This window comes from Crotalus tigris, unplaced genomic scaffold, assembly GCF_016545835.1.
Source record: "Crotalus tigris isolate CLP2741 ecotype Arizona unplaced genomic scaffold, ASM1654583v1 scf7180000020377.207858, whole genome shotgun sequence".
Classification (NCBI taxonomy): domain Eukaryota; kingdom Metazoa; phylum Chordata; class Lepidosauria; order Squamata; family Viperidae; genus Crotalus; species Crotalus tigris.
In genome coordinates, this window is record NW_024097997.1 from 66,739 (window position 1) to 94,275 (window position 27,537).

The 27,537-nt window shown below is 37.5% G+C and overlaps 1 protein-coding gene across 2 annotated transcripts in view; it reads right to left on the bottom strand.

Moving 5' to 3' along the window:
* Positions 1-27,537, bottom strand: part of MTR (5-methyltetrahydrofolate-homocysteine methyltransferase) — a 73,962-nt gene that overhangs the window by 26,667 nt on the left and 19,758 nt on the right. For both annotated transcript variants that reach the window (XM_039366807.1, XM_039366806.1), the window contains exons 9-20: positions 27,370-27,470; positions 26,664-26,725; positions 23,624-23,691; positions 19,325-19,404; positions 15,530-15,642; positions 14,956-15,096; positions 13,441-13,626; positions 12,001-12,180; positions 10,494-10,610; positions 10,247-10,387; positions 2,476-2,565; positions 1,333-1,485 (exon numbers count right to left, since the gene is read on the bottom strand). In XM_039366807.1, coding sequence (XP_039222741.1) covers positions 1,333-1,485; positions 2,476-2,565; positions 10,247-10,387; positions 10,494-10,610; positions 12,001-12,180; positions 13,441-13,626; positions 14,956-15,096; positions 15,530-15,642; positions 19,325-19,404; positions 23,624-23,691; positions 26,664-26,725; positions 27,370-27,470 — 1,432 coding nt within the window. The remainder of the gene's footprint in view (positions 1-1,332; positions 1,486-2,475; positions 2,566-10,246; positions 10,388-10,493; positions 10,611-12,000; positions 12,181-13,440; positions 13,627-14,955; positions 15,097-15,529; positions 15,643-19,324; positions 19,405-23,623; positions 23,692-26,663; positions 26,726-27,369; positions 27,471-27,537) is intronic.

A 27,537-nucleotide genomic window follows, 5' to 3' on the forward strand; every position in this document is an offset into this window, starting at 1 on the left:
GGCTGGTTGCAATTGTTTTTTCTGCAGTCCTAATTATCATTTGGAGTCTCCACCTGTCTTTAGTTGTGTGCCAAACCAGACAGATATAGAAGTACAAATGACACACTCAATCATTTCTCAGTAGAACTGTATCAACAGCTCCTGGAGCAGTCTCAACTTCCTGAGTTGATGCAGGAAGAACATTCTTTGTTGTGCTTTTTTTAATGATGGTTCTAATGTTAGATGTTCATTTCAAATCCTGGGAAATTATACAACCCAAAATCTGAAGGATTCTACTGCTGATGCTGTGCTATTGAATATAGTAAGAGTTGGTAGAATAGGAAGGTTCCTCCTAAAATCCACTCTCATCTTTACAGTTGTGTGTTCAGCTCCAGATTGTTCCAGCTGCGCCACAGGGCCAGTTGTACAACTTTCTGTCTGTATGAAGACTTATCTCCACCTCGAATGAGACTGTTGTATCATCTGCAAACTTCAGTACTTTAACAGAAAGATCCTTAGAGATGCAGTGATTGTTATAGAGAGACAAGAGCAATGCAGAGAGCACACAGCCCTAAAGGGTTCCTGTGCTAATTGTTGGGTGCTCAATATGATTTTCCCTAGCTTCATCTGTTGCTTCCTATTTGTCAAAAAAACTAGTAATCCACCTACAGTTACAGGCACAGGTAGCTAAATCAGTTTAGAGTGAAGAGTTTCTGGAATGATGTTATTGAATGCTAAACTAAAGTCAACAAAAGGACCCATGCATAGGTCAGTGGGGATTAAAATGTTGCAAGATGATGCAGTATCATACTGACAGCATCATCTGCCGATGTATTTGCTTGGTAGGCAAACTGCAAGGGATCTAAGAGCGGATCCATGATTTTCAAGTGGGCCAGCCTGGCCTCTTGAAGGCCTTCATAACTACAGATGTTAGAGTGACTGGTCTGAAGTCTTTCAGCTCTCTTAAAGATGTGGGTAAAGATGGGGATCAGTTATTCAGCACAGATTTTCAAGCAAGAAAGAGTTACTCCATCTGGGCCTAGTGCTCTTCCGATCTTTTGTGTATGAAATAGACCTTTCACGTCTTTTTCTAAGATCACCAGAGGTGGGGAGCCCAGAGGGATGGAGATAGGTGTAGGAGATTTGGCTATTGTTGTTGAATCTAAGGAGTAAACTGTACTGAGCTAAAATGGACAAACTGTCTGGCTTGGTGTAAGGCAATCTCCTATATTCTACTACAACATCCTGAAGCGCTAAAAACTGGACAGTGATCCTCCCTCAAGCCAAATAAAGCATTGGTGGAATGTTTAATTACATAACTAAATTGTGGTAAGCTAATGGAAACTTCTTTACCTGAGGAAGAAACATCTTGCCAGCTCCAAAAAGATCGCCAACTATTTTCATGCCATTCATTAGCGGCCTCTCAATTATATTCAGGGGTCTGGGATACCTCTCTTTGTTTTGTCTAGCCTCTTCGGTATCCTCAATCACATATTTCTCAATGCCCTGGAAGAAAAAAACAACCATCTGGACATTAAAATGGTTTATATCTTCCCACAACAAGCATCATTTATCTACTGCATTTTAAAAAACTGGGGCCCTCAAGAATAACCTTTCAAAAAAGAGACTGTAGTAATTCAAGGGTGTTAAAATAGGCTAATTATACTAAGAGCTGAATTTAAAAGTAAACCTATAGAATATTTAACGTAAAAAAACCAAGAGAAATAAAACATATTAGTAATATTAATTCATGCTGAAAGCATAAGAGGCAGTGTTTTCAATCTCTTTCTAAAATAATCCTGAAGGAGCCTGGCAAAGGGACAGGAGAAAAGCATTCACCAGCAAGAGGCATCCTCATTATCTCACTTTGAGTGTGGGTATTCTGAAAAGGATCTCTGAATTAAATTTTAAAATAGACAGACTGTTCTTGAAGTATTCAAAATTACACTTCCCTTTTCATATTGGCAGCTTCTGATCTGCTAAGTGCAATTAACAGCAACTGGTTTCCAGCCAGCTGCAGCAAGAAATTGTTATAGCCTTGCCTCAGTTGAACCTCCATTTTTCATTACAAGGTGTTGATGCTTTGAAGGGGGTTCTAAATTGAAGACTGTGAAGAAAGTTCACAATGTTTTTCAAGCGTGGTGCCTTTAAGATATGTGGATTTCCACTCCCAGCCAGGCAGCATTTTCAGAATTCTGGGAGTTGAAGTCCACCCATTTTAAGTTGCCAAACTTGAAGGACACTTTTCTAGATATAAATCAATGAGAATAGCCATTTATTTTTATTCTTCAAGACAAGTTCTGCCAACTGAGATCCCAAATGGGCCATTGGAAGCACACTCTATTTCTCAATCCATCAAGAAATTCTGGAAAGCTGAACCCTGACAGTATGACAGACTTGAACTGGTGCTCTCCAGCAACTTTTCCCTTTAGGATTAAATCTAGTCAAAGAGGCAACAGAATAAATTTTAGCTCATCAAACAGGTGATAAATTCACCTTAACAAGGGCATACTCCAGTCTTTCTTCTACAGATTCATTTCTCCATTCATCAGTCTGCACCACTTTTTTTCCTCCTTGAGCATGGGTCTGGAATGAGATTAAGACAAGTTAAAATGAAATCATTTGCCCCCCACCACTGTATATTGAAACTATCTTCATATAAGTGGAGAACTCTAACCTATTACTCCATATGTAAAAGGTTTCTTTCCCAATCAGATAAAACCTTTTGCCCCAGAGCTTGGAGGATCTTTAGGCCAATGGTTCTCAAACATGTTGGTCTCAGGACCCCTTTACATTCTTAAAAATGACTGGGGTTCCCAAGGAGCTTTGGTCTGTTTAGGTTATATCTATTGTTATTTATTGCATTAGAAATTAAAACTGAGAATTTTTAAAATATTTATTTGACTTCAGGGGCCCCATGAAAGGATATTGGGGATCCCCAGAAGTTCCAGACCATACTTTGAGAATTGCTGTTTTAGACCATTAAAGAGACATATCATCAATGGGATGTTGGGTCAAAGAGAGATGGCCTTCTTCAGATTCTTTGTTGATTCAAAATTTCAGATTCTGTCTACACCTCTATTAAAGTGAAGTGTGGAGTCAGAGAAACAGGCAAGAGCTACTATGAGAGCAACTCCTGGGAAACCAGATATTATTCAGAAGTGACTATGTAAGTATAGAGGCTCAATAAAGTATTGTTCTAGCCTTTCTATGGAGTCAAGTTTCCTGTTCTAGTCTACTTTGTATAGTTGACATGAAGACCCAAACTGTATGTTTTATTTGCCAGAATTATATTCTGCCACTTAGATAACTACATACAGTTTTTGTATAAACAGAATATTCAGTGTGTCACCTCAGTTCCAATAAGATTTTTGACTGAATATACAATATATTTAGCCACTTCCTTTATTTTATGTCTTTATTATGATCTTCTAGCCTCAGAAATACTATAAAAAAATAAGCAAAGGGCAGGGTGGAAAGATTCTTTACCTCAGCATTATATCATTAAGAACCCCCCCTAAAATCAAGGTCATGTTGAGGCAACTTCTTATATTTAGCTGCATAGAAGAAGCTTCTTGCAAACTTCCAGTTCCGCCTCGTAGAGACGCGGCCAAGAGATTGCAGAGCTCCACACCCCATGGCTGGTTTCGCCCTGCTAGGGGACCCTAAATGGGTCAAAAGTTGCCCCGGAGAGATGAAGGAGGGGCACCCCTATAATCGCAGAACAATCAATCCGTTTGATCCGGGGGAAGCCCTCCAATCTGACAGGAGAAAGGCTAGCTGCACATCAGTGTCTAGCCCAAGCTACCAGAAACCGAAGTCCAAAAGCACGAACCAGAACAACGGTGAACAGCGTGCTTGGAACTGAGTGAGAATATCGATCTTCTCTCTTCTATTTTGCAATTGATTGCCTGGAAAAGATCCCCAAAGCAAGAAATCCTCCGAAAGTGAGGAGGGGACTATACCCCCACCCTTCCATAGATGGAAGCGGCAATTTAATTTTTACAGGGGAAAGAAATATACTGAAATGAAATTAGCAATATTACAGTATGGATAAATCTGAAAATTAAGAAAACCGTTAAGATTTTACATCTGAAAGATTTTTGATGAAATTATAAAACAATAATTCTTTGTTTGAAAAGTTGGAAAATGAATAACTACTGACATCTAATAGAGGATTAGCGTATAGTACAACAGCAGCACTGACTCAGAAATTGGCAAGACACCCAGAAACAAAGAATAATCTATTCCCTTGAACCTTAGTGACCTTCAGCCAAATAGAAAACAGTTGGGAACAAGGAAAGAAAACATACTGGGCCACCTACTACAGACTAAGAACTATATTTGTTTTAAAAACTGCTGACCTTCTGGGATTATAAATATTTAGTGAATTGTGATCTTTAAGCTCAACAATTGTCTGCAGAAAAAGAAAAACTTTGACTGTTGGCTAATTTTCTAGGGGGGAACTTTACTGGATAGTCAAACATTCTGTACTGCAACTTTGGCTGGTAGATAAATTGTAAGACCCCTGAACAGAAGAACTGTTATAAAATGTTGCCCTAAGTGGTACTTTGACAATTGGAAATGCATTAGATTATAAAAAAAACTATATATAAAGATAAGAACTACATACGATTTTGTTGTTTGGACTCTAAGACTGGCTGGTTTAAAAGGCTAAACACAGAGACTATGATACCAGTGAAAGAACATCTGGAAGGGGAAAATAAAATGAAAGTTGCATACCTATCTAAAAGTGGCAGGAAACTACATCTAATATCCCCTTTTGAAGGCCCCAGCCTGGATCAGAAATCTGAGATCTGCAGAAGCAACACTTCAAGACAAGGCAAATACTTTCCAGGAGGAAATGTATGCAATGCTGCAACAGATTCAAATGACAATGATTTCAAATCATGATGAGATTAAAAAAACCTTTGATGGCATAAATGAGCACATTTCCAACTTAAACATACAAGTAAAAAATTTTCAGAAAATGATGATAAAGAATGAACAAACAAACCAAACAGAATACAAATCAGAGGATAGTGACCTAAAGAGGAAAGCTATAGAGCAGTGGTTCTCAACATTTTTAATGCCGCGACCCCCAACTGGTCGTAAGTCGAGGACTACTCAACCGGTCGTAAGTCGAGGACTACTCAACTGGTGCAGCACCATCTGCAGAATGGGACTTTTGGCGCGCTCAGCAGGGCAGAGACAGCCTGGACAATTCCTATTGGCTTTTGAAAGCCAATAGAATTAGATTCTATTCAAGAGAGTCTATTCTATTGGCTTTCAGAAGCCAATAGAATAAAAGGGAGTAGCACAGCTAAGGAAAAGGGGAAAAAATGGCGGACTGCGTTGTTTGGCAACCCCTGTGAAATGGTCGTTCGACCCCAAATGGGGTCCCGACCCACAGGTTGAGAACCACCGCTATAGAGGAAAAGAACTACAAATTAGTACAAATAAAAGAAATCTTGCAAGGTTTTGCCACAACAATGGAAATGAAAGATATCCTATTTTTCAGGACCTCAAAATCAACTTGAAGATTGGAAAGAAGACCTAATAAAATGGACTATAGATTTCTGGTTTTGTGCAGTAGCGACCGGCTTTGGCTTGCAGATTCTCTGCACTCCCGCAGCTAATTTTGCCCTGCCTGGAGACCCTAAATGGGTTTAAGTCAGGGCTTTTCAACCGGTGGTACATGTACCACTTGTGGTACATTAATGAGTGGCAAGTGGTACACAGCCCTGCCTAGCCAAGTGTAGTGGGGGAGGGAAAGAGCCAGCACAGGCAAGGACTTACAGTGAGAGAGTCCTCTGGAGCTGCAAAGGCCCCAGGCTCACTTCTGGCTCATCCTCTCCCATGAAAAAGGAGGGGGGGCAGAGACAGGAGAACCTATAAAAGGAGGCAGTTTGGGCAGGAGAGGGAGAAAAAAAGCAGCAGCCTTGGGAGGAGGCAGAGTAAGCTTTGCTAAAGGGGAAGAAGGAGGGGGAGGGTGTGGGGAGAGGAGATCAAGCAGGCTGGCCATGAGCCGATCTACAACTGCTGTGGCAGCCACCTGTGCTGGCAGCAGCAAACAGGCAAGAAATGCAGCGGGGGAGGGGTCACCCTCCAAGAGGAATGAAAAAAGGCAGCAATGACTGGAGGTGAGGCATGGAGGAGGGAAGGCGATGGAGAGTGGAAGGATTCTTATGTGCTTTTGTGACTTTGAAGTTCTGGGATTTGTGCAATGAGGGCTTTGTGTTCGTAAGGAATATTTGGCAATTTCTATTTGGCTGATGGCTGATGTCTCGTGTTAGCTTCTATTGCTCTGCTGCGAAAAGCTAAGCTGTGTTTGTAACCTTCAAAGTTTTAACAACAAAGAACAGCTGTGACAAAAAAAGACAATAATCTGGGCTGTAGACAAAGAGAATTATAAATTTCAGGAAAAAAATCTTTTTTGAACTATTTGGATTACAAATATCTATTTAATTGGGACTCTAAAGCTATTTGCAGAGAAAAGAAGGGAAGAGAAAAACTCAAATTCTTGGCCATCATGGATCAGAGACATGTAGAAAGAACATATCAAGAAAACATAAGTACTTCACAGGAGGAGATATATAGTATACTGCAACTAATTCAAACAACAATGACTTTAAACCACAAAAAATCCAAAATAACTTTGAAAATATAAATCAATCTATTTCTAAGTTAACTTTACAACAACAAAAAAATCCCAGAAAACAACAACAGAGAAGGAGCAGATAAAACAGATAAATGGATATAGAATTGAGAATAGAGACTTAAAGATGGAACTTAACAAAACAAGGAAACATGATTTAATCCTAGTGGAAAAAAATTCACAAGAATTGGAAAAAATAACTTATCCCTTAAGACTACAAAATAAATTTGAGGACAAGAAAACAGATTGGGAAAAATGGACTACAGAGCAACCAGGACAATCATTAAAGTTTGGGAGACAAAAAATACATGTCTTATCTAACTTGTTTTTTCTATTCCCAACATTTACAAAAATACAGGAAAAATCCCTGGGTAAGTCAAACACACTAACTTGGAAATCAGATCTGAGAGATTTGATGCGACTTACCAGATGGAATACTATATGATCAAATACCTGTTTGAACACAGTTAAAAGAATAGATAAATTATGGATATAAAGGGGTCTCACACCAAGAGAGATAAGATATATAAGTAGTATAGTAATATATGAAATGTAAAAATATTGGGATGGTGCACATGAATGAAAAGTTTGCATATTTAAAGGTTATTAACTTTTGAGAAAATTATGACTGATAAGAATGGTGTGCATACAGAGGGGAAATTAAGCTTAAATAAAAATCTTGAAAACAGGACATGTAGTGACCTAACAAGATGACTTTTATAAACACAATTGAAATAGAAACTGATAAGATGCTGATGTTGTTTGTATAAACACAAGAAAAAGATTTATATTTACGTAACTTTATATGTATTGAATTTTAAGAATATTTGCTTAATCTTGACAAAAGGAGAATACTATTGGATGAAGAGAAGATCAAAGAAATATATCATTAATATATTGATTATGGACTAGAAATTAATTATTATTGTTTTTTAAACATGAGCCCAGACAACACGCTGTTTACTAAGCACTAAAGAATGTTATTGTAAAAAATTAATATTTTTTTTTAAAAAAAGAAGAAGCTTCTTGCAGATCAATGCAGAGCTGCTTTGGATCTTTAGGGTTAGCATGTGTGTCTGATGATTTGGCACAATCTGTCATATCTCACACTTGAATACAGATAAACAGTTACTTGCATAGGACAGTGAGTGAAATGTATAGGCTGGAGTGTTCTGGACTACAAGCATTATCAAATTGATCAGTGTCCAGAAAATTTACGTCTAATGAAATTCTGACCTACCCTCTTTCAAGTGCCCTCTGGTCTTACATAATCATGGCATATGCCTAAGATACTCTACACATCCGAACACGAACGGCTGCTGATTGATTCCAGAAAGCTTTTGCTTCTAAAAGAGGTATGACAGGAAAATATAAATATTCCCTCAATAGAAATAAAAATGCCAAAAAAATGGAGCTTTGGATTTTTATTTCTGGTAATATAATTTAAATGTATCCCCAGCCAGTCTAGCAACACTTTATTTTAAAAATCTAATAATTTAACTTGGCTTTAGTACAGTCCCTCTTGGTGATCGCTTATGTTGTATCACGTAATGAAAAGCTAATGAATCAAATACTGATCTGAACTGGAACGTGCCCATCAGCTTAATAGAACAACCCACTCCTTTCTACTCTGCTCTGCAGTACTATCCCAGTCACTTTCCACTTAAAATATTTTATTATTTACATTATAGAAATGTACTGTGGTTTATGTCAACCAATAAATTCTGATTCCAAATGCTAGTTATTTTAAATGGTAATGTTGGCAAAGTTGCTCTTTCCCGTAGTATTTTCCTTGTAGAATGAAAGTAAAACCTACAATCCTCAACTTACAACCTGTCGCTTAGTGACTGCTTGAAGTTATGACGGACCCCCCCCCCCAAAAACAGGACTTACATCAGGTGTCCCTGTCTATAGTCACATGACCATATTTTGGGCTCTCAGCAACCAACCCACATTTACAGGACCATGATTTACATCATTTTCTTCACAAAGTGACATTTACTTATACTTTCCAGAAAGAAAACACCGCAAAACAAACAATGGATTTCCTTAATGACTGTTATATTCAATTAGTGACCACCATGTTCACTTAACAACTGCTGCAAAAAAGATCATACATTCGGCTGTGGTTACCGTGACGACCCGCATTATGACCCTCATGACTTATGACTGAAATTGCAGGCTCAATTACAGTTGGAAGTCGAGGGCTACCCATACTACCTGCTTGAGTCATCATCATCATCATCATCATTTTAGCCATTGTCTGTCCACTGCAGGACGGAGGCCTCTTCCACATGTTTCCAACCAATACAGTCCTGAGCTTTCTTTTGCCAGTTGGGCCTGTAGTACTTGCTGATGTCATTGATCCATCTTGTTTTAGGTTTCCTTTGTGGACGCTTTTTATCAAGTGGAATCCATTGCCTTGGTCCACCTGCCATCAGTTCTTCTTGCTATGTGACCAGCCCATCTCCATTTCAATTCTTTTACTCTCTTGATGATATCGTATAGTTTCATTTGTTCTCTAATCCATGTGCGGGTCTTTCTATCTTGTCTTGTAATGCTGAGCATTTATCTTTCCATGATTCTTTGCACCACTCGTAGCTTTTGTATCGATTGTGAGGCTAGTGTCTATGTTTCATCGGCATATGTTAGAACAGGTAGCACACACTGATTGAAAATTTTTCTCTTCAGGCATAGGGGGAGGTGGTTCCTGAAATAACCTTCCCTTATGTTTGAATCTGCTTGAGTATAAGGACAAAACAAACCCAGGTTTTGTACACCTGTAAGGTGGGCCACAAATGAATATCCTCCCCCCCAAAAGACAGTAGTGCTGTGTTTTCCAACCATTCCATCCCTTCCCCTTCTCTCACATCTTTGTGACTTGCTGCTCTTTATTAAAAATCCCAACATTTTAAAGTTCCACACAAAGAACAATAGGATCTCCCTACAGATGTATATTTCAAGTATGCACAGCTGGAGATTCAGAAGGCTGTGGCTTTTGAAGATGTTGGCATGCAGAAAGATTACTGGACCATTGTTGTTACAGTTGGACATGAATTTGTGCATTTCAACTCTGGGACATAACAAATTAGCATGCATCTTACTAAGAAAGATTTCACATGTTTGCACATTTATAACGAACACCATATTTTGTTATTAACTATAATTGTCCTGGGTTTTTGTTGCGTTTTATATTTTCTCTTATTTTTCCTTTGTTGTTTTAATAATTAAGTAAATTATGCCAGTGTGTTTTAATTCATACTAATTCTAATTAAATAAATGCCACTATGTTTTAATTCAAACTCTGAAGCAAAAATACATTTCTTGTGATGCTTATCTATGTATTTTCGTAAACTACAATTCTACTTTTTTTTTTCTTTGGGAAAGACAAAAAAGGTCAATATTTTTTCCCAGAATCACCCAAGCCCAGCATGATTTGATACAAGGTGCTTTAAGGAAGAGGGAGAAGCAAGGGGACATTTGTGGTTACATCCAAGTAAACAAACCAAGTCACTTAAGAATAATTCACAAAGCAATTCTTCAGGCTTTCAGCATCCATGTTTAAAAGTTAAGTCGTGCGTATTAAAAATAATTTAGGCAAAATATAACCTGAGCGTAATGCAGAAGCTTTTCTGTTGCATCTGGGTCTTTATTCCAAATCAAATCTTCACACAACTGTAAAAGTTCCTTTTGGATATCATCATATACTGGAAGATTTCCTGCATTCACAATCCCCATGTCCATTCCATGCTGAGAACAAACAAAAGGGAAAAAAAAACACACCAATGGATATTATAGCTTCTTCTACAACAGTATTTTTCAATCACAAACTATTTTGCCCAAACCATCAGATTACCTTAATTGCATGGAAAAGAAAAACACCATGCATTGCTTCTCGAATAGCATCCATTCCTCGGAAGGAGAAAGACAAATTGGAAAGGCCTCCACTTATTCTGGCTCCAGGCAAATTTTCCTAACAACAGAAGTCCCAGCAAGATAATGAAATGTTACAAAGAAAGAATAGATACTAAGTGTGGTTAGCATTGTCAGGTCACTGGAGTAACAGTACAAAAGAGCAATACACACATTATCTGACTGCCCCTTAAGTTATTGTCAAGGGAAAAAAATATGACAAATAACAAAAAAAAATCTCTGTCCAGAAAAATATTCATTTCAAGACCCAGCCTATCCTATATTCAAAGAGGTTTGTCTTGTATATCTTTCTATGACCATAAAAAATAAAAATTCACTGGAATTTTGTTTTTACTTCCTTTTCTTTTTGACTATTTTCATTCTGCTGTGAAAAAGTTTATACGCTCTTCAGAACTAAAGCTGAGGAATCTACAGATTATTCCACTAATTTCTTACTTGGTTTCTTTAGGAGGCAAATAATTTCTTACCCCAAAACTATCTTACTGGTGCCAGGTGTTTCTGTATGAATCTGAGCAGCCCAAAGAAATCAATATTACAATTGGACACCAGAGAACTGTGGTTGAATCCCATCCTAAGGAAAGTTGTATCTTAACCATTGCATAACTTCAATAGAGAAGATTAATTCATTGGTTGCTATCAATCTACCTAAAACATGATAGAAGACAATGGGAAGCATATACATTATGTATACTAAGAAGTCATGCAACATAGATATTCTTTTCACACAAGGAGATTCATTGTGTTACAGTCTACATATGGGCAAGATGTTAATTCATTTCTAGCAAACTTTTTCAAAGCTTCAGAACCATAATCCTGGAGAAATCATATCTCATTTCTATAATATTGACCTATCTGGTTTGAAGGGGAATATATAAATGTAGAGATACAGAGATATAATGTTAATATTACTTTTACCTTTTTATTAACTTTAAAAAATGATTGAGCTGTAACCTCAAATAATACAGACATAAATAGGAAATGTTTTTATCATATATCTATGGTAATTTATCACATACATATGCAAAAATAAAATCTCAAAAATATCCTGTTTACCATACAAACTCAGAATAGAATCACAGACAGTAATGGATCTTGTACTAATTGAATGAAGTAACTTTCATGATGTTGTCAAAGACCTTTTGGCCAAACTGTCAATTTTTGGCAAATATTGCTCCATTTAATTACTCTAAGTATACATACAATTCAGTTAATGGTCTGAGTTTTTTTAAGCAACTATATAATTTATAATAATTCTGCTACTGGAAGTAAAGCTGATGAAATTTTACAAGATAAAAAGTTGTACAGTTCTATTTAAGCATTTGCCTTACTCAACTACTTATAAAGGCCGGTAGACAAATGTTTAAAATAAAATCAGTAAATCAGTTTAAAAAAAAGAACCCAAATCCCACTCCCTAACTTCCTAGACTCACTTTTATTGTTTTAGTTGCATCGATATAGTTAACTGCATACAAATTATGTTCCTCCATTCCAGTACCTATAGTCAAAATGTTGGGATCAAAAATTATATCACATGGATTAAAGCCAATTTTGTTCACAAGGAGGTCATAGGCTCTGGTGCAGATTGAAATTTTCTCTTTTGTTTCTGTGGCCTGAAAAGAAAAATCAAACATGTGGAAAGAACAATAGTTAGTTTTTTTCTGTGGTATCATGTTTCTGTCCAATGTTAGCCATAGAGAAATTAACTTTGCTATTAACAATTAATTGAAGATGTTATTGGAAACTTCTCTACACACCTATTGCTACAGTTACTGTTGCATATTATTAATATGATTTAAACTCCGCTTGTTTGCTCAATGGAAAGCTGTTTGCTGAAGAAATGCATATAAGTGAACAGATCATGACTTCATAGGGAAATGGCTAGGAATGCCATATTCGCAAATCTGAGCCACTTAAATCAAGATAAGGATATAAGATTAACAAATAAATAATGCTTTGTGACAAGAAACAAAGGATGGGAACTAGCCAAGGAGAGAAGCAACCTAGAACTAAGGAGAAATTTCCTAATGGTGAGAATGGAATAGGTTGCCCTCAGAAGTTGTGGGTGCTCCATCACTGAAAGCTTTCAAAAAAAGAGACTGGATAACCATTTATCTGAAATGTTATAGGTTCTCCTGCTCGAGCAGTGGGTTGGACTAGAAGACCTCCAAGGTCCCTTCCAACTCTATTATTCTATGTTCTATATTCTATGGTGATGCTATGTTTTGTTTTGTTTTGTTATCAGTTTTGTGATGATGCTTTGTAAGTTCATGTTTTATTTTATTTGTGATAGGTTCAGACACTAACTAGTTCAGTGAATATTTCAGCATTGCAATTTAACTGCCCAAACTCATATTTTGACCTACAGGTAGTCCTCAAATTATGACCACAATTGGGACCAGAATTTCAGTCATAAATCTTTATGGTCATAAGTCAAGTCACTATGTGACCAGATCCAAGTTTATAACCAATTTTACAGTAGTCATTAAATAAAACGAATGGTTAAGTGAATCATCTGGTCATTAAGAGAATCTGACTTCCCCAGTTGAGTTTCTTGCCACAAACTAGCAAAACTGTTGCAAATCACAATCACATGACTGCAGGACATTGCAACCAGTTGTAAATGTGAGCCAGTTGCCAAATGCACAAAATGCAATCATATGACCGTGGTGGGAGGGGCTGACGGTCATAAATTTGAGTATGGGTTGCAAAGTACTCTTTCTAAGGCTGACATAGCTTTGAACCATCATTAAGCAAGGAGTAACTTTACTTTGTTTAAGTTACCTCCTATTCCTTTTACAGGAACACAACTAGGACAAAAGTTCCTATGCCCTTTTGGGCAATTTCTAGTGGGTCAGGAAAGTGTCACCAACCTGCCCCATTTCATCAAAGGCCATAACCACCACTGCTGCTCCATATCTCCTAATTGTTCTTGCTTTTCTTAGGAAATCCTCTTCACCTTCCTTCAGACTGATGCTGTTCACTATGCATTTGCCTTGCGAACACTTCAATCCAGCTTCTATTACAGAGAAGTTTGAGGAATCAATGCAAAGGGGCACCTGAGGATAAAAAAAGGACCAACATTAAAAAATAATAATGATCTTCGAAACCAATAAATAGCTAAGTCTGAATTGTGTGGATGCACATCCAAGGCAGAGAGAAAAGGTCTTGCAATTTAAGAAAGCAAATTGTCTATGTTATTATATTTACCACATAGGCTAGACCAGTGTTTCCCAAACTTGACAATTTTAAGGCATGTGAACTTCAACTCCCAGAATTCCACAGCCAGCGTTGCTGGAATTCTGGGAGTTGAAGTCCTCATGCCTTAAAATTGTCAAGTTTGGGAAACACTGGGCTAGACTAATTTCGTTCTTTCAAAAGATTCTTCCAGAAAACTTTCTTCAGATCGTGACATCATTTGGAAAAGATTCTTTGACCTAACAGCAATATTTGTCCAGGACTGAGGTTCAGACTGATGCACAAAAATTACAGCTGAACAAAACACTCTTAAGCAGAGGGGTTTCCTGCCAAGTTCCAAAGGCTTAGTGACCTCACTTCAGAATGAAGATCAGAAGAAAAACCCTTTTAGGTGAGTTTCCCTTCTGCCCTCTCCCCACAATCTGTGCTCTCAGAAGTGACAGTGAGAAGAACACTAGGACACAAGGCTGCCTGAAAAATAAGGCAGCCAATTTTTGGCATCTGGGGCAATCTGAAAGCTGAATTTGGTACTTTTAAAACTTGCAGAGACCAAATTTCATCTCTTAAAAACCTCAATAATGCTTTTAAAAAAACCTTTGTCTGCTGCTAGGACAGGGATTAAGAATACTAGAATACTAGTGCCTGCTATTCAGATGCATGCAGACTGGTGCCAAATAATGTCTGCTCTGAAGATGGACAATATTATATACACAGCGCTCATCTGATATCTGTGATATTTAGCATTATTTATGGATTTGGAAATTCAGGAATCAAGAATTGACTTCAAAAGCCAGAGATATTCTTATGAGAGTAAAAGACTCAAGGCCAACACTTTCCTCTGAAATGAAAACTTAACACTATTTGAGAAGGACACCGCAAAGGCTTTAACCATACGAGAACTATCTAAGATAGGCAAGGAGACAATAAATTAGTATCCCAAAACGTGACACTTATGTAAGCTTCCAACACTATAGCAGTCCAGTCCAGGTCAGAAGTAGGTTCTCCAAATACCACAAAAACTATAATAATCTTTCTAATGCATTTCTTCTGGTTTTAACACATCCTGTTACCATTTTTCCAGTCAGGCAACCTGCTGAGATATTGAGATACTGTGTAGTCCCAAGATATGTAGAGAACACCAAACACAGGAAAGCTGACTTATTAAAAGACTATCCAGTTAAATATATAACCTTGGCAATGTCAGGCTCCGAAGCAATAAAGTTGCAGAATCTGGCCATAGCACTTGGACCATCTAACATTCCATCATCCATGTTGATATCCAGGATCTGAGCTCCCATCTCAACTTGGGCTTTGGCTACACTCAAGGCTTCCTATTTTAAAGGAAAAAAGACATCAGTTCTAAATGAAATGCATCTAATTCTATTCAGTTCCCCCTTTTCTTTTTGTATTTACTTTGATGGCATTTTTTTTTTGGCATTTTTTTTAACCAAGCTGCTTTTATTATGTCTGTCTTCCCATAACACTGTTTCTACTTTTGTAGTCTATAAAATGTGTTTGAGTTTATTTACATTTATTCTGTAAAATATTTTAGCGGCTGCCATCATCACATTACTCAGAACTGCTTGAACCTCTCACTTCTACAAAAGAAGAGCTCAAGATTGTGCTTCACACTGTACTAAAACAAAACAAAAAAGCTATATTTATATAATGTATTTAGTAGAAACTATGCATCCAAATTCTTAAACAGTAGACCTATACAAAACTTTAATGCCAGTCCTGAAGCTTAAAAAAAGTTGGACCTACTTCATATTTGCCTGCCATTATAAGTTTGGCAAATCTCCTTGATCCTGCAACATTGCAACGTTCACCAATGTTAACAAAGTTGGTGTATTTTCCAATCCTGAAGGGCTCCAGACCTGGAAAATAAATTTTATATAAACATACATACATGCAAAGGGAAAAGGAATACTTCTCTGAAAAACTGGAATATACAATTTTCTCATTCCATAGGAACCTTTAGTTTTATGAAAAGATGTCCTTATTTAAATATGTGTGTTTAACAGAACTTTCTTACTGATCCATGTGGTCTGACCTTTAACTCTCCTTGAAACAATATAATATGGCAATACAGCAAAGAAGTAAAATAGAATTCAAATAAACAGCAGCTGCATTAAAAACATACCTGATTTAGATAGAATATTTTTGCAGCACATTGTGTCTATAGCAGAGTTATAACAAATGGATGAATGAACAAGGAAATGGCAAAAAAAGAATGAGATCCTAGCCATTCAGGTTCATCATTACACAAATGGGTTGTTGTTTGAGTCAATGTTGATTCTTAGGAACTGCTTGGCCTGGTTCCTGCAGTTTCCTCAGCAAGGTTTTTCAGAAGTGGTTTGCCATTGCCTCCTTCCTATAGCTGAGAACGTGTGACTGGCTCAAGGTCATTCAGCTATGCCTTAAGCAGGACTAGAACTCAGAGTCTCCTGATTTCTAGTCTGATGCCTTAATCATGACATCAAACTGACTCTTTAGAGCAGGCATGTCAAACTTGCGACGTCACGTGATGTCGTGCAACATATCGGGCCGGTTTTGCCATTGCCGGCAATGGGGTGGGCGTGGCTTCCATGTGACGCGTCTGGCCCGTGGGCTAGCAATTTGACACCCCTGCTTTAGAGAAATACTATAAGAAATAATTATTTTTACCCTAAACCTATCCACTTTTTTATTGGGCAGTCCAAGATATAAATTAATCCTAATCGTGTATGTTGAAGTAGAGCTGATTAAGGCACAAGAACAGCAGCATAAATCAGGCCCAGGGCAGAAAATATATGGCAGACACTTCTCTGCCATTAGAAAAATGCATTGCAGCATCTTCTTCACAGTTGATCTTTGAAAACTATAGAAAAATGCTCAATGCAGGAATCTCAAATGGGAGAAACAAGCATCTGCAAATAAATATCACATCAAGAGGGGAAAGGGGACATTATTTCTGTCTTAAAGTTAGCAAGGGAATAGATAAATCTAATCTTTGTCCACTACCATACATTTAATTATGCTTTTTTCCCACCCAAGAACACAGGAAAATTGAGAAATAGTTTAAAATTAGCATCAAGTGGAATTTAAGCCAATGTGGCATTTTCCATTGACACTAAAATAGAAAAATTCTGATAAGTCCTACCAAACGCTTGAAAAGGAAACCAAAGAAAGTTAATGTGTTAACAGCCATCATTGTGAGCACATGCAAAATTAGAGACTGGTAAAATGATCAACTAAGCATTTAATCAATGGTGGAACACTTTGTCTGTAGATCTTAAGCGCAGCTCTTAGTACTTCTGTCTAACAAGGATCCCGAATAAATGAAGGCTTCCAAATCCCAGGGTGCAGAAAGAGGGTGGGTTTTTGTTTTTTTTGAGTTGTGAGAGAACACACTTCTTTCAGTGTGTGTAAGCAACACTAGAATCAAGAGTTCAATGTCTGGTTCAATATAAGGCACATGTTCAAATGGCAAAAAAAGATACTGTGATGTCTCACCTCAGTCATAACAATTATACACTTTGTGATAGCATCAGTTCTATCTAGAAAGCAAAGGCCACACTGTTTATGGGAATCTTATTTCCAGGCATTCAGTCATGTAAAAGGCAATGATATGGTTCCATTGAAGGAATTGCCACCAGAAGTGGGCAACAGCCTTAACAATTTAGCAAAGTGGCAGTGTGGACAGAGATGAGGAGGTTCTGTGAGTAACAACAGAAACCAAACAGTAGACCTGCTGATAGAAAACCTGGTGAAGTTTATTCTTTATTCTTCCCTGTCTCTTAAGCATTCAGGGACAATAAAACAAATTTTACGGTCCAAACAAAAAAAATAAAAATAGCTCCCAAAGTAAAAATTCCTAAATAAGGAAGTAAATGAGTGAGCTGAAGTAGTTTGAGGCTTGTTCTCTTGTACACACATGTGCATCCCTTCCAGCCTCCGCTGTCAGCATATTGGCAACTCCTCACTTCAGTACAGGTGGTCGACTTACAACCACAACTGAGCCTGAAATTTCTGTTGCTAAGCAAGAAAGTTTTTAAGTGCAATTTGTCCCATTTTAGGACCTTTCTTGCCACAGTAGTTAAGGGAATCATTGCAGTCATTAAGTTAATAATATGAATAGGGGAATCTGGCTTCCAAATTGATTTTGCTTATCAGAAGGTAGCAAAAGGTGATCACATAACCCCAGTACACTGAAACTGTCATAAATTCATGCCAGTTGCCAAGCATCTGAATTTTGATCCCGTGACCATGGGGATGCTGCAACAGTGTGGAAGCAGTCATAAGTCACTTTTTTCAGTACCAATGTAACTTTGAACGGTCACTAAACAAATGGTTGTATGTCGAGGACTACCTGTAGTCTCTGGCCCCTTCCTTCCCTTTGAGTACGGCTTTGTCTATGGATAAAACACCCAGAAGCAAACTGAGCAACGTGGTATATGCAGTACAATGCAGTGAGCCATGTGCAGATCTGTACTTTGGGAAAACAAAATAACCACTTCATAAACACATGGCACAACATAGGAGAACAAACCCATCAGGACCAGATTCAGCAGTTCATCTGCATTTAAAAGACAAAGGCCACTCTTTAGAAGACAGCAAAGTCCATATTTTGGATAGAAGAGCACTGGTTTGAAAGAGGGGTCAAAGAGGCCATCTATGTTAAAACTGAACAGCCCTCTCTCAACAAAGAGGGAGTGATACGACATCAAACACCTCCAGTCTATAACACAATCCTTTCAACAGTTCCAAGAGGGCTCCACACCCATTTGTACTACTCAGGTGACCCTAATCACATAGATAAGCCTCCAGGCACTATAAAATAACTCTCTAAAAGAATGCAAACGACCAGCTGTCTGCAAGGAATATAAATGCTTCCATTCCCCACCATCCAGTCAGAGCTGAAGAAGCTTCTTGGATGAGAAGTGAAAAGTCTTCAAAGAAAAACAAAAGCCCAGTTGCTTTGTGAAAAAGCATCTTTGGGATGAGTAAGGCTTTGCTGCACAAGGAACCAATTCTTTTTTCTGCCTGGGCAATGAGCTGAATCCTGGCCAAGCAGCCCAGAAGGCTAAGGTGTTTGTTCATACAGGCCTGATAGAGTATTCCAGCAGGTGATTTCTCTATAAACTTTTCTTTGTGTCCTGAAGCCTTTTCTCCAGCCCCCATTTCTTCACAGGAGTCTTTATGCTTAGCAAGCGCTAAGTCTGCAGGCACTCACTGTCTGATGCTGTGGCCTACTCACAGGGAGCTGGTGTGTCCCCTTTACCACCAGCAGCCATTTTATAATGCTATTATAAACTAGGTCAGCCATCTAAGCTCTGCCATCCTCGTGTCCAATAAGTACAGCAAAATGAAGATTCCTCCTAAGAGCTTTTGGAAGTAGATTGAAAGGCTGTAAAATAAAAATCCTCTTCACCTAGTAGTTTAACCTAACACGAGTATCATATGAGGGTTTCCAATGTCTTGTAGGTGTCTTGAGGAAAAAATAAAGCAACCACAAAGAATTCTAAGATATAATTAAGAGATCCTAGTTAAGGAATTTTGGATCTGTTATTATCTCACCTGACAGCAGCATGTAGCCTTCAGAGACAGAGGCAGGGGGGATCCGAGGTTTGCATGCCTTTACTTCTTCAGCTATCTTCCTGCATTACAAAACAGCAAGATAAGAGCCCAGGGCTTTTAAAGAAGGAATGAAATTCTTCCACAAGACACTAGAAGCAAATGGGCATTTATTTATGTGTCTTTAATATTCTTTTCCAGTTCTCCTTTCTAAGTGTTAATCATATGAACAGTGATAAATAAATTACAATCATATGTACAGCAGTTAACATATTAGTACTGTACAGAAAGGACACAGGAGGCTAAACAAAGATAAATTAAAAAGCAAAGCAAATTATTTACTCGTTTTTGTATTTATAAATACAGCACTGCTTGGGAGAGTTCAGATGATCACGAGACAGAAGTAACTTGTGAATGGCTCAAAGCAACATGCCCTGTTCAAAACATCTTCTGGTCTCTAATCTCTTTTTAGTCTTTACTACTTTTTGAAGTAGATTCCTGAAGCAAATTAACTTTAAAAAATTCATGGAAGGGAAAATGTCCTCATTCCTCTCTCTCATCTGAATCCACCTAAAACCCTTGAAAAGATGAGGAAAAGGAGATTCCTCCTGAACAATCTAAGAAGTTACTCCTGGAAAAACAAATCACTTGTACCTGAAAATGCATTGATTTAATACAATTAATTTTAATATCAATCCTGTACCAGATTCCACGCTTTTGGAAGGGGATTCATTCTGCAAGGGGGCACAAAAGAGCTGAAGCAATGAGCACGTTTCTTCTACTGTGTTATCTTGGACTCCAAAATACTTGCAACTTATTTTTACAGTATTCAAGTATAAAAGAAACAAATGTGATCTCTTAGTAACTAATTATATTTGGAGTACTTTTTTAATTTAAAATTTTGTTAGTTCATTAAGAAACACATACAGAATTTTCAGCGAACTGTTGCAAAATATTCGCCTCCCTTTTCCTAAACAAAAGGAACGCAGAAGGATTCAATTCCAGTCAGTCTTCTGTTTCTGCAGCAAACAATAAGCTGTTAGGGTCATGAGAAATGAGTCCAACCTGGATTTTGAATGTGGCATCGGCTGCAATCCCAGAGCAGGGGTGAGTGAATGGCCTAATCATCCCAGAAATTATTATAGCTTTCAGGGATATTGCTCTGCAAATAACCAGATGTGAGATCCCGTTCATGAGTTTGGGCCTCAGGGGTCAGATGGATCAGTTATTACTTTACCACTATGTTTCCCTATCTAAGCTACTGAATGTTGTGGGTGGGCTGGCAGTGGAATTTCCTAGGATTATGTTCTTGCAAGTCTTCAATCTGCCTTTCTTAGGTGTGAAATGGGAAGCAACATGTGAGTTCATAACTACTATAGGCTGGCCAGATAACTGTGGGTCTGGCACACATATATTAGATTGTGTGTGTGTGTGTGTGTGTAGATATATGTATATCTGTATGTATGCATGTATATTTCATATACATAGCCTGAGGGTTATGGTAATGGCAGCTGGTATTGTAACTTGGAAGTCCTTCTTGGAAGTTCCAACACATTAAGCTAGTGACAGCTATAGCAACAGCACTTAGACTTATATACTGCTCCATAGTGCTTTACAGCACTCTGAGCAGTTACAATGTCGGCATTCGTTCCCCCCCCCAACAATCTGGGCCCTCATATTACCAACCTCAGAAGGATGGAAGGCTGAATCAACCTCGAGCCCTGTGAGGATCGAACTCCAGGCTGTGGGCAGTTAGCCTGCAATACCGCGTTCTAACACTGCGCCATCACGGGCCTATAGCTATCATCAGAAGGGTCTTTGCACAACTTTGTGCTTGTGTCAATTACATCTATTTCTGGACTGGGTGGCCCTTCTCATAATCATTCATATCTTAAGTTAAATCTCAGTTGGATTTCTATAATTTGCTGTACATGGACTATCTGGAAGACCATTCTCTCCAATTCACCTCACAGAGTTGTTGTGGGGAAAATAGGAGAAGGAAGGAGTATTATGTATGTTCACTACCTTAGTTACTTATAAAGTAGTAAAGGTGGGATAAAGAAAATCTAATAAATAAGCAGCACACAATTTATGAAAATACACATGACAAAATAGGCTCATTTGCCATTCTGGGTCAGTTCATGGAAGAAAAGCCAGGTATTTATGGTTCCACAAAAGAGTAATGGAGATGGGGCTACTCCAGCTTGGATAGGAGAGAGTTGCAGAGAGCATGTTGCTACTAGTGCCACCATATTCTGGACCATCTACAAATTTTAAATGACTGGTCCAAAGTCAGCTTTCTGATTTTGTGATTTGTTTTTGTATTGTGCTTATTTTCTTTCCATTTTTGTTTTCATATGCTACCCAGGACCACAGATTATGGAGGGCCAGCCTTAAAAATCTCTGAAATAAATAAATAAATGTATTTTTCTGCTTTCCCGTCCAAAGTGATACTCATTTTAAACCTTCTAAACAAGTTCAGTCCTCACTTATCTGCTCTTTTAAAAAGGAAGTTGGAAGTCTTACGCTTTTGTTCATACTGAAATTGCCTTGAACATGCTAATACTCTTTTCCAGAAATGCCATTAGTTCAGTTTCTGTCAAGATGGAGGCACCAAAAGAGTCATTGAAATAAATAGATATCAATTTTTTTATACCAGATTACCTATTCATTGGGAACTTTACACATTCAGAAACTCAGAATATCTAAAAGCATAATTATTCTTAGTTGCAAACCATCTATTTTTCTTCTCTATCCCAGATGGTTATCTATATTTAATGTGATATTTCTATTCTGTCACAAGCCTTTTAAAATTCAGCTCCATCACATTTTATTGCAAGAAGATGACTATGTTCTTGCTATTACAAATGAAAAAGACCATATTTCCAATTAATTTTATACTAGGTTTACAGAAAAGATTTCACTAAAGTAGCTATAGTTAAACAAATATTTAATTTAATTAACTTAATCAGCAGTGCTTTTATGCATTGATGAATCAGCAGATTCCACAATTGACATACAGCTTCTTTGAAACCCGTAAAAAATATCTAGCTTAACTTAATGAATTAAACTTTTTTTGAAGATTGTTGCTATTGAGATTTATCATCACAGCCTAAAGTTTCTTTTTTCCTTGGCTATTATAGAGTATTTCTTACATTTGACCAGAGATCATACTCATAGGAATGAAAATACCCATCAATATTTTTCTTAGCAGTCACAAAACTTATCAGATCTAAATATTTTTTATGTTTTCAAAATCATGGGAACCATTGGTCTACATAATTATTTTCATTTACAAGAATGCTTCTGTTCCATAAAATTCTTGAGACATCATTAGAAATGGAGGATGACTATTAGTGGCATGCAAAACACTTTCAAAATAAATTGAGATCATAATGCCCAACTTTGAATTCAAAAGAGTTGTTTCACATTTGGAACAGGCTATTTCAGTCTTTTGGGGAATATTTTGAGATCAAAAGAGAAATATTTCTAATTTTTAAATATAATATAGCCTTTTCAAAACAATACTTTTTAAATATGGAATATACTATGCACCCCAATAGCTTCAGTTCAGTTCCTGTTTGAAGGTTTACTATCTACAAAACAGACAAAGATAATGGCAGACAGCAATCTCATCAAATTGCTCTCTAATAACTGGGTGTTCTGAGTCTTGCTATGCCCACCATAGTAGCCATTTTGTGAACAGCCATGGATCCCAGCTAAGAAAAGCCCTAAAACATCTTCCAAAATTTCCAAATATGCTCACTTGCTAAATTCCCCAAAAGTCCTCCAGAGGCATGAAGAAACTTCAATGCATCATTCCTATAACAAGTAAACATTAGTTGTACAAACACCAAGGACAGTTACCTCCATACATTTTTGTCTACAACTCTTCTAAACAATGGCTTATAGAAATTGCTGATGATAACTTCTAAATGACATTGGTGTCCCAGTCTTGAGGTCAATAACAAATACCCTAGCCAAAGAAATATATCAGTTCCACCACCCCCCAACCAGCAGATTCTTCTGTTAGATGTCTCATGAATACGACTTGCAGATGTACACAATGGATGTTGTCATGAAGAATTTAATATGAGTTTTAGCCACAGCGACCAGCAGGGCCTTCTTCAAGCCATTTCCAGAAAGAAAAAGAAAAAAATTAAGCCACCACTCCCATAAACAGTTCACTAGGGAAATGCAAAAATCTCTGCAATGTAACAACTACAAAACTGTGTGCTTGTCATTGTTCCACAAGTTAAAATGTGACTACTGATATTAGGGAACCTATATACATGAAATTACCGGATATGTGCTGGAGTGGTCCCACAGCAGCCACCAACTATGTTGACCAAACCGTCTAAGGCAAGATCCTGGAGAAGAGAAAAAGCACCTTTCAGACACAAATGTCTGAGGAGCAGAGTCACAGCATGCAAAAGCTTTGCTAGAATTTTTACTTACATACATCCTTGCTAATTACCAATAAGTACAGTAAGGAAGCCAACAAGTACAGTACCATTTCTTTCAAGGACCCACTGAAGGCTTAAATTCCATCCTGGATGAAGATACTTGCATGTATCTTGTATCATGTAGAATGAGCCGAGGTGGCGCAGCAGTTAGGGTGCAGTACTGCAGGCCACTTTAGCTGACTGTGTTCAGCAGGTCAGCGGTTCAAATCTCACCGGCTCAAGGTTGACTCAGGCTTCCATCCTTCCGGGGTAGGTAAAATGAGGACCCAGATTGTTGGGGGCAATGTAAATATATATATACATTGCTTACTGGTGTACAACGCTTAGAGAGTGCTTGCACTTAAAACGGTATATAAGTCTCATAAATAAATAAATAAATGTAAACTATTCATTTTAAATTCTCTATATGTTTGCCTCCAGTTGATACTCAGAAACAGCCCAAAATATACCACTGAAAGTAAATTGACTGGGTCACATGAAACTCCTTGGGCACTGATCACCTTCTGACCTGTATGTTACCTAATGATACAACTTACACAATTTCATTGTGGTCAATACCAGAGTATCTTGAAATAGGAAAGCAAATTTGCAGATTTATATTTACATACCTAAGAATAACCCCCACTTGTCAGGGATATCTGTTGGGGAGGAGAGAGGAGAGTATCAAAAAGTCAAGATGGTGGCTATTACAGCAGTGCAGGGTATATAAAAGGGGCAGGGCTTCAATTACATTATTTGCACTCACCATCTTGATTTTTTGATACCCATCCTTGTAGACATACTTAAGATTTGTATGATTACTCATTAAAGGTCTCACACAATAATCCTAGGCATGTTTGCCAGCTGTTAGGTAACTAATATACTGCTGGGTTTAGTAACCATAAAGTAAGGAGAGGATTTCTTGACATTTTGCCAGCAACTGTGTCTGGCATGTTCATTTTTTTTAATAGTAATTTTATTATGCATTACAATTAAAAAGACGAAAGCCAATCCAGACTAAGAAAAAGAAAGGAAAAAAGTGCAAAAAGTGCAAAAGGAAGGAAAAAAGAATATAGAAATATAGAAAGAAATCCCCCTTCATTACAACAAATAAACAACATCTTCTCTCAAATTACAACAAATGATCTCTTCTTCTCATATCCAATCACTTATCTCTTAAAATCAGCAAAGGTCCATTAAGGGTTACCAGAAATACCAACAGATCTATTTTAACCTTGACTAACGAAGAGAAGGAGGAGGGGGGACATGATAGCAGTGTTCCAATATCTCAGGGGCTGCCACAAAGAAGAGGGAGTCAAGCTATTCTTCAAAGCACCTGAAGGCAGAACAAGAGGCAACGGATGGAAACTAACCAAAGAGAGAAGCAACCTAGGACTAAGGAGAAACTTCCTGACAGAACAATTAATAGTGGAACAACCTGCCCCCAAAAGCGGTGAATGCTCCAACATTGGAAGGTTTTAAAAAGAGACTGGACAGACTGGTACAGGGTTTCCTGCCTGAGTAGGGGTGGGACTAGATGACCTCCCAGGTCCCTTCCATCATATGATGATGGTGATTATTATTATTATTATTATTATTATTATTATTATTATTATTATTATTTAAACCAACTTTACATTCTTTTATTTTAAACAATCTAGGTCTTTAGTCCCTTCAACTAATGTCCTAGAACTTAATTTCTTTTCATTTTTTCTTTGTCCCTTCTCAGAAAATTCTTCAAAGCTTTAACAGTCTCTTTTGTAAATTCAGTACTGGAAGGTTGTCAGATCACTCTTCTGGGTTTCTTATTTGTACATCCCTTTTAATTATTAAGACATCAGCCAGTTTCAATGTAGCATTTGGTCTGGGCTGTCATTTCTTCATCTCCCAGTATTCTAAAGCTGCCAGAAACCACTCTTTTGTGGTCTCCTCACAAGGAGTAACTATTTGGAGCATTTGTGGGCAATCTCAAGCCTCTCCTTATCTAAAGAGGAACTGTGAAGAATTGGTCAATTTACCGGCTATTTATTCCACCACAGTCACTGTCTCCACTCTCAGCAGAGCTACAGTATCTTCACTTTGGTATTTCTTCCCCAGAAATGTCTGTAATTGGCATCTTCAGAGGCAAAGACCGACTTATCTGCTGTCTGTATAACTAAGTTGATTCTTCCTTAATTGAAGCCATAGGAAACTCGCTCTTTTGCCAAGCTTGGTTACCTGCTCTGGGCCACAAGATCACAGAGTCCACAACCAACAAACAAGAGAGACTCTGCCACAGCTCCAAACAAGGAAATGACGAGTACAAGCCTGCGCAAAAGCAGAATCAACCCAAAATCAATTCCCAAAAATGAGCAAATGAGAAAGCTGCCTAGATGTGAATCCAATTAGGATCAGCTGCTCAGAGTAACCAACCAGAATCCAACCTGCACTAGGAATCAATCAGGAATCAGCACTCCAAAAATGAAAATCAGAAGCTGAAAAAAAAAATGGCCAATCAGGAACTATTACCACCAAAACTATCGATCAAGATCAGATACAAACCAAGAATCAATCAGAGAGCAACTCTCACCAACCTGCAACAATCTAGATTGGCTATAGATCGATCAATTCCTGCTCAGTTGTCTGTGATCTGTTATGAAAACCACCTTGCAACTGAACATGCCAGTCTCAGTTGTTAGTGTAACATCAGGAAATCTGGTGTCTGGAACACAATCATTAAACCCTGTTGCCCAACAATGCCCACCGTGAAAGCTTTTACCATTAAACTATTATACTATTGAACTCTGAAAGCAGATAGCTTACAATAAGGTTTTTTTTTTTAAAAAAAAACCCTTACCAATTAACATATAAATCATTTTTTTCTATAACAAAAAATTCTCACAAGAAAATACTCTTGCCTTAATGTGCTTGCCAGTCACTTGAGGTGTTTCATCATAACCACCAAAGGTATTAGGAAGACCTGAAAAATATATTCAATTCTATAAATCTTTTATATTTATAAATGGAAAGAAAAATATCTTGAGTGCAGTCAATGCACTATAATATTGTGAACAAAATCCTGTAAGCATATGAATTATCTGAAGGCACTTATTGAAGTTTTTGCTTCAGAATAATGTACTGTAACAACAAACGTAGCACAAGCTGGCAAAGCACAAACCATCTTTTTAAAGGAAACAGTTCAATTTTGTCAACAGTTATTTCACAATTTCATTTTATCCCAAATGACCACAAATCTAAAAGTTGAAGTATATGCATACCACATTTGAAATTTCAAACCTCTAACTCTCTGATTTCACTGAAGCATGCCCATTTTGCCACAGACTAAAGCCACTTAATTTTAATGGTCACTGCTCATCTGTCACATGGTAAGACACCAAACAATGAAATATTTGTTTGGAAAAAAACACAAGGACCTAACAAAGCAGGTCCATTCACCCCAATTTTATAAATGGTTCATGTCTGACAGGTTGATAAGCTAATCAGCATAGTAATTCATTTTAATGCAGATAATGGCACCTGTACAAGATATATGTATCATGCTTCCATAACACCTATTGTTTCAACTGTTGTGAAAGGATTGAATTCACACAGATCTATACATACCTGCATTGGGATAACAAATGATGTAAGCAGTTGTACACTTTCCTATTGCTTCAATGAAGGGTCTCATTTCAACTGCTCCCAAAGCACAGTTTAGCCCAATGCTGCAAATACAAAAGAGAATCCAACAAAACCAAGTTTGTTTTAATCACAAAACCATACATTTGGAAG